Source organism: Solanum pennellii, chromosome 3 (assembly GCF_001406875.1).
Source record: "Solanum pennellii chromosome 3, SPENNV200".
NCBI lineage: Eukaryota > Viridiplantae > Streptophyta > Magnoliopsida > Solanales > Solanaceae > Solanum > Solanum pennellii.
Genome location: NC_028639.1, coordinates 74,331,652 through 74,338,514, shown reverse-complemented (window position 1 = coordinate 74,338,514; position 6,863 = coordinate 74,331,652). Strand labels below are relative to the sequence as shown.

Below are 6,863 nucleotides of genomic sequence, written 5' to 3'. Positions count from 1 at the left end.
GGTAAAGAAAATGACAAGAATGATCCCTTATGTTTGAGTATATGTTCGACATAAGTCCCTCACGGGTGGGCATAATTATCGAAAAATCAAACCGAATCGAAAAATTGCAATTTTTTGATGTTGGTTTTTTTTTTTTGAAACTTCGATTTGGAGTTTGATGCAAGGGTCCTGAAATTACAATGCACTAAAGAATCGAAGTTTTATTTACTAAATTTAAAAATATTTAAATTATATCGCTTAGTTAATACTAATAGTTATAGACTTTTAATTTGAATTTTGACTCAAGATATGTACATGCCCCACTTAAATTTTTAATTTTTAAATGACAACAAATATAATATCAATAAAATGTAGAACTATTGTTTATGTACAATTGTACATTGTGAATCCTTATATTTTGCTTGTTCAAAAGTTCATCGTGGCATCGTCACACCAAAAAACTGACTTAAACACATCAAACTAAACCAAATCGAAGTAGAAAAAATTGAACCGAACCGAAGTAGAAAAAATCGAACCGAATCGATCTAATTTGATATAAACTATAGTGCACAATTTTCTAAAACCGAAACCAAAGAACGGAATCGAAATTTGATTAAATCGAACCGAACGCCCATCCCTACTTAATATCCACTTTTTAATGGTCCATTAAGTTTGAATTTGGCAATTTTTATCCTTTTAAGTTTGTCAAAAACTTAACGTTCTTATTCTCCAACTTTATCCGTTAAATGTGACGGGGACTACCCTCAAAATAGAAGAGAAAATGATGAAAAAATGACCTCCTATGTTAAAGAGAAAGTTCAAAATATGCTTTGCTCTCCAACAAATATTTCACGAACTATATTTGATATATTTTAATGAATTAAACACATTAGCTAATCTATATAATGTGTGCTTAAGAAGATATAACATAGACCAAACTATTTTCTTTTGAAATTTTATTCAAAAATGTCCATGAAATTAATTTGTTATCTTTCATGTGCTTAATTAGAACATAGTGTAGTTCAAATGGTCAAATAAAATATAGTGATATATTTAAGGAAATGTCGATGTATTCCGTTATTTTTATTAAGTTGGACACATAGATTTATGTGACATTAGTTTCATTTAAGTAAAACTTAAATTTTGTTACTTTTTATATTTCAATTTACGTTTCTTCATTTAGGTAAATATGAAATTTAAAAATAAAATGGAACTTTTTTTAATCTTTAATTTTAAATTAAAGACTAAAAATTTCCTTTTTAATTTTATCGTTATAAAAAACTGACATGTAATATTTAGAAAGTCAATGAATATAAATAAAGGAATTCATTATAAACAAATATACTTGAATTGAAAGGGGCAAGGCGTATGAATCAACTTCTATTTGTAAAAAGTAATGCCACTATAAATTAATTACTACAATTCTATTAATTACAAAATACAAAATGAAATTAAAATATGGACAATCTTGGTTTTCATAACTTATCAATACAATGATCTCTTTATTTATCTCTTTCGCGTTGGTTTAATCGATATGTTATATTAAAATTGAAATAAAATCATCTTCCATAATATTTCTACGTAGAGCAAATTATTTTAAATTCACTTCTCATACACTCAATCAACTAATAGTCAATTTCAATCAAGCTAAAATGTTGTACAATTTACAATCCCTTTCATATTTGATAACATAATATAGAGAATTCAACCGAATTTATTGCTTTGAGCTCGAACCAAATGGTTTTCGCATAATCTCATTCCAACGAATAATACACACTGCAAATAAATAGCAGCAGCGAATTATTTTCTTTCTGGGCATGGCAAGTAAGAGGTCAATGAGACCTTGAGCTATCCAGTAATCCCATACAAAAACTTTTAATACACTGGGATAATTAATTTCTTCAATATTTTGTGGTGAATTCACATAACTTCTTAATCAATTACTAAGAAACCATTTAAGATTCAAAAAAAATTGTATGAAGGGACCATGCGTGGAACGCCTAAGGACTGCTTCATCACAGCCACAGCAAGATCATCAACCGTTTCATCTGTGTTCTCTAAATTAGTACATACCACCCATGTTTGGCATACGGTTTGCAAGTGGGTTTTTCTCTCCTTGACGGTCCACAATGGCAGCCTCAGCTGTCGTCAATAATAAAGAGACGCTGCAGTATATATTTTCAGTCTCTGTTAATAGAAGTGAAAGATTTACCCAATGTTTTACTGGAACATGTTATGATCCTTACCTGGCAGCATCCACTAATGCTGTTCTAACTACCTTCACGGGATCAATAATTCCAGCCTTCACCATGTGTAGGTATGTACCTGCTTATGCAAAAGAGAACGAACATGTGTTTGTACAGAAATACGAGTTAATAGCAGCTAACTGAACCATGCAAATAAAACTTGATATAGCCGTTTTAAGAAGCATACATATAGATTTCTCAATCATATATTAGAACAGCGTGAAATTTAGTAACAAAAAAGTAGATACAGCTGTCAGATTGCAACTCTTTCATGGAGGGTGGTTTCTGGAAAAAGACACTATATGCACGGACAACAGACAACTAAAATTCCATAAATGTACTGTTCCCAAGAACTAAGAAATGTACTCTTCCCAGGTAGTATAAAGTTTAGGGGGGGGGGGTTCTCTACAAATTAGGATAATAGAAGTTTTGATGTCCCATTTCAGATGAGACAAGTATAATTTTGAAACAACTTTTTGTTTACAACTTCCTTTAAAGAGCTCTAAAATAATTTAAAGTCCAATTTCTATAGTATATGAATGTACAATTACAAACTCCAAAAAAATTTGATCTGATGCTGGAAATCAAATCAAAGATTAAATGGTTTGCACTCCCAACTGAGTCATTCACTCAGAGAGAGAGAAAGGTGGATTTTATTTAATGTGTCTTGAAGATACAATAAAAATGAAGCTACCATTTGGTAGAACAAATAGATACTGTTTTCATATATAAATAGTTAACCAAACAAATTCATTTCACGAATATTAGGCAACATTTACACAATGCGATCAGACAAACTGAGTTAAATAGATGTGAGGGCACAAACCTTTGGCTGCATCATATCCTAGATTCAGATCATCTTGTTCTAAGAGCTTGCCTACAACCAAGGCACCGTCTGCACCAGCATTTGAAGCTATTGTAAACGTAGGTGCCTGTGAGGTGGCAAATAATTCCCATGTCAAAACAGAAACTAACCAATTGGAGAGAAACAAGTACAAAAAGAACATAGTCTAGGTGATGTGAACCTTTAGCGCATTCTCAATGATCTCAACTCCCCTTTTTTGGCCATCATTTGCAGTCTGAAGGCCTTTTAGACATTTGGTTGCATATAAGAGAGCAACACCACCACCTAAGGAAAAAACATTGTTTTTTTCAGGTCAACAGAAAAAGAGACATTTCATTAAACAAAATAACCTACCTGGAACAATGCCCTCTTCCACAGCAGCCCTTGTTGCATTTAAGGCATCTGTAACCCTATCTTTCCTTTCCCCAACTTCCGCCTCACTGGCCCCACCGACCTGAAATAGTGTACAGATCCAATTAGGACACAGAGAATGTAACTACATGCAAACAGAAGATGCTCAAACCCTGAGGAATATACCTTGAAAACAGCAACACCACCAGATAGCTTCGACAAACGCTCTTGAGCTTTCTCCTTATCAAACATGGCACTACTTTTTTCTTTAGCTATCCTTAGCTGTTCAGATATGCATAACTTGTCAGTGTTTACTCACCGGGGAAACATGCACTTTCAATGACACTAACCAAAAAAATCTACAAAATTAATGACTCTCTATTCCAGATATGCCCACAAGGAATTCAGACCTTCCGCATAAGAATTTGAAATAAAAACAGAGTAAATTCATTCAACAGGAAAATATAAAATATAAGCCAGAATGACATCTCGGCTTTTCAAAGGTATGACAAAGTAGGAGGCTATAGACAAAGGAAATAGGTTCAACACCTACAAAAAATTTTGAAATACAATAAAATGAAAGAAGGGGATAAAGCATCTCTACCTGCTCACACCTTTCTTCAATTAGCTTTTTGTCCCCACCTCCATGCAGAACTAGGGTGTCATCAAGGGAAACAGTAACCTGCTCAAAAAAATGAGTTGTATATTATGCATGTATATAACACTTCAAATTGATGCAAAATAATACTGAATAGTGAATATACGAACCTTTTTGGCAGTACCAAGCATATCAAATTGAACTTTGCTCAGATCCAAACCACGTTCTTCACTAATGACCTGTACAAAACATTAAGAATTTGAAACTATAGTGATAAACCAACAATAAATTAAGGCATGAAATGGGTATCTTACCTCTCCTCCAGTAAGAACTGCTAGGTCCTCCAAGTTGGCTCTTCTATTATCCCCAAAACCAGGAGCTTTAATGGCACATACCTAAAATACATGAAATTCTGGGTATCAACAGGAAGTTACTCTACAAGCAAGTCAGGCACAACCTTGAGGAGCAATGGTTTGTTTACTGTCAAATCTCTCTATCGGAGCTTGCTCGCTAGAGAGGAGATGCCTTTTCCATATCTTTCGATCTGGATCCCTGGAGGCCCAGAGAGGGGAGCGATTCTGACAACTGATAACTTAAGGAAGAGAAATATCACTCATGTCAGCTCATGCTTTATGTGCAAGTGTTCGGGTGAAGAAGTTGATCGTCTTATTAGTGCATTACAGAGTGGCATCGAGTTTGTGGAGGGTGCTTTTGAATTAATTTGGTGTACAATGGGTAATAACGGTTACCGTTAGAGATGTTCTCCACAGTTGGGCTCGAAGACGTTGATGTAGAGGCAAACGCATGGAAGGTTGCTCCATTAGCTCTTCTGTGTGTTATATGGAACAAGAGAAATATGAGAGCTTTTGAGGTGATCGAAAATGAGTCTGCACACTTGAGAAATAGTCTTTTTTTTCCTTTGACTACTTTTTGGTGCACCCTTGTAGTTCCCTCTTGAATAGATGTTTGGGTGTCTTTTATAGAGAACCATGTTTTGACGTAGATTCTTTCTACTTTCTGGTATACTCATCAACATTCGGACACATAACCGACCTTGGTAGTGAAGGACACCATCTCCCCCTAGGGAGAAAGCCTCAATGGCTTTTTCGGGAACCGACTTCTTTAAATCAAGTAATCAACCATAACCAGATCTAGTGTATACAGGTGTTTCCATTCCCATGGTTAATATTATCACTTATCTTATCTAATCAACAGGGAGTATTTGCAAAAATGTGTGAATTAATGATCCTCAAACTTATATGCTGAAACAATATAATAAAAAACGAAAACTAGGCCAAAGTTGGCTCTTCTATTAACCCCAAAACGACAGCGTTAAATAGAAAACCTACAAGTAACTTGAAAATAAAAGACATTCTGGGTATGAGCATGGGGATTAATTACAAAACACGCAGGAAAATGATCCTCAAATTTATATGCTGAAACATGATAACAAAAAACGAAAAAAATTAGAGAATTCAATACCTTAATCCCAGCACGATGCTTGTTTAGGATAAGCATAGCTAATGCATCACTTTCCACATCTTCAGCAACGATTAACAGAGGACTCCTTCTCTACATAGAGATAGAAAACAATATTGCGATGATTATTGTACATTTATTGCAAAAGAACAATTCCTTTCCATTTTCACAGGTATTCACTTCCGCAGCTATTATTCAACATTTGTAACTTACACAGACATATTTTGTCCTAACAAAGTAACAGCCTCTCTGGGATGTGGCACTTACAGCCATGCAACATCGCAGGAAAGCTCCCTTTATAAAATGGTTCATTAAGCTGTTTTTCAGCATTTGCCATTTTCTTACCAGGACTTCTTCTCCTCACCATAGTGAATTATAACTGTTTTTTTAAAGCGTCATATTTCTTTGCTTTTCTTTTATCAATAAAGCTCTCCTTTATCCCAGAAAAGAAACAGAAAAAGGAAAAGATATGTGTCATGAGTGTTGGTGATGAACAGACTTAGAAGCTATAAGATCAGTTATCCAAAAAAAACATGCAAACACAAGCTCTTAAAAGATACTAATTACCTTGAGAGCAAGCTCCAATATCCGCACAAGCGAGTTCAAATCTGAGATTTTCTTGTCATGAATAAGGATCAACGGATTTTCCATTTCCTGTTTACATGCAAGTCATATTATCATGTTATGAACTTTATAGGTTGATACAGGATATAGAGATAGTTGTGTCGCGTATGCGTTAGCTGACAGAACTACTTTTTGACTTGCAAGTCAGGAACAAATGAGGAAATGTTGCCAATTGCCACTATTAAATGGAAAGATTTGGGGAACATAATGTGAATGTTCTTCTGCAGTAATAATGAAAGTTTCTAGCATCTACATCATTAAGCGATTGTCTAAACTTCAAGCCACTGAACAGAGATTTTTTTGGAATTTCAGTCTACACTTAAACATCTAAACCTCCCACGTCCCCAATTAAGAAAATTCTCAGTAATAGAAACATTACATACACATTTTTGAGTCTTTTCGTCCGTGACAAAATAAGGAGATATATAACCTCGGCCAAGCTTCATTCCTTCCACCACTTCCAAATCATTATCCAAGGTATTTCCATCCTGTAAATTCAAAATATATGAGATTTCAATTTCAAGCTTAAATAGTTGTCAGTGCATTTGTATCAGAAACACTGATATCAGCAATACTTACCGCAACAGTAATAACTCCTTCCTTCCCAACTTTTTCCATGGCTCGAGCAATTATTTCCCCAATTTCACGTTCACCATTTGCAGATATAGTACCCACCTATTCAAAGTAAGATATAATCCTCAAAAGGGGGACCATTTTTTTTTTGTTGGGGGGGAGGGGGGGG

At 34.5% G+C, this 6,863-nt stretch overlaps 1 protein-coding gene across 1 annotated transcript in view; it reads right to left on the bottom strand.

Moving 5' to 3' along the window:
- Nucleotides 1-1,673: 1,673 nt before the first annotated feature.
- The window catches only part of LOC107015305 (chaperonin CPN60-like 2, mitochondrial), an 8,369-nt gene continuing 3,179 nt past the window's right edge, over nucleotides 1,674-6,863 (bottom strand). The window contains exons 6-18 of the mRNA XM_015215530.2: nucleotides 6,701-6,796; nucleotides 6,505-6,609; nucleotides 6,065-6,151; nucleotides 5,501-5,590; nucleotides 4,333-4,413; nucleotides 4,189-4,257; nucleotides 4,025-4,102; nucleotides 3,607-3,702; nucleotides 3,424-3,523; nucleotides 3,251-3,354; nucleotides 3,052-3,157; nucleotides 2,226-2,304; nucleotides 1,674-2,144 (exon numbers count right to left, since the gene is read on the bottom strand). Coding sequence (XP_015071016.1) covers nucleotides 2,042-2,144; nucleotides 2,226-2,304; nucleotides 3,052-3,157; nucleotides 3,251-3,354; nucleotides 3,424-3,523; nucleotides 3,607-3,702; nucleotides 4,025-4,102; nucleotides 4,189-4,257; nucleotides 4,333-4,413; nucleotides 5,501-5,590; nucleotides 6,065-6,151; nucleotides 6,505-6,609; nucleotides 6,701-6,796 — 1,194 coding nt within the window. The 3' untranslated portion in view covers nucleotides 1,674-2,041. The remainder of the gene's footprint in view (nucleotides 2,145-2,225; nucleotides 2,305-3,051; nucleotides 3,158-3,250; nucleotides 3,355-3,423; nucleotides 3,524-3,606; nucleotides 3,703-4,024; nucleotides 4,103-4,188; nucleotides 4,258-4,332; nucleotides 4,414-5,500; nucleotides 5,591-6,064; nucleotides 6,152-6,504; nucleotides 6,610-6,700; nucleotides 6,797-6,863) is intronic.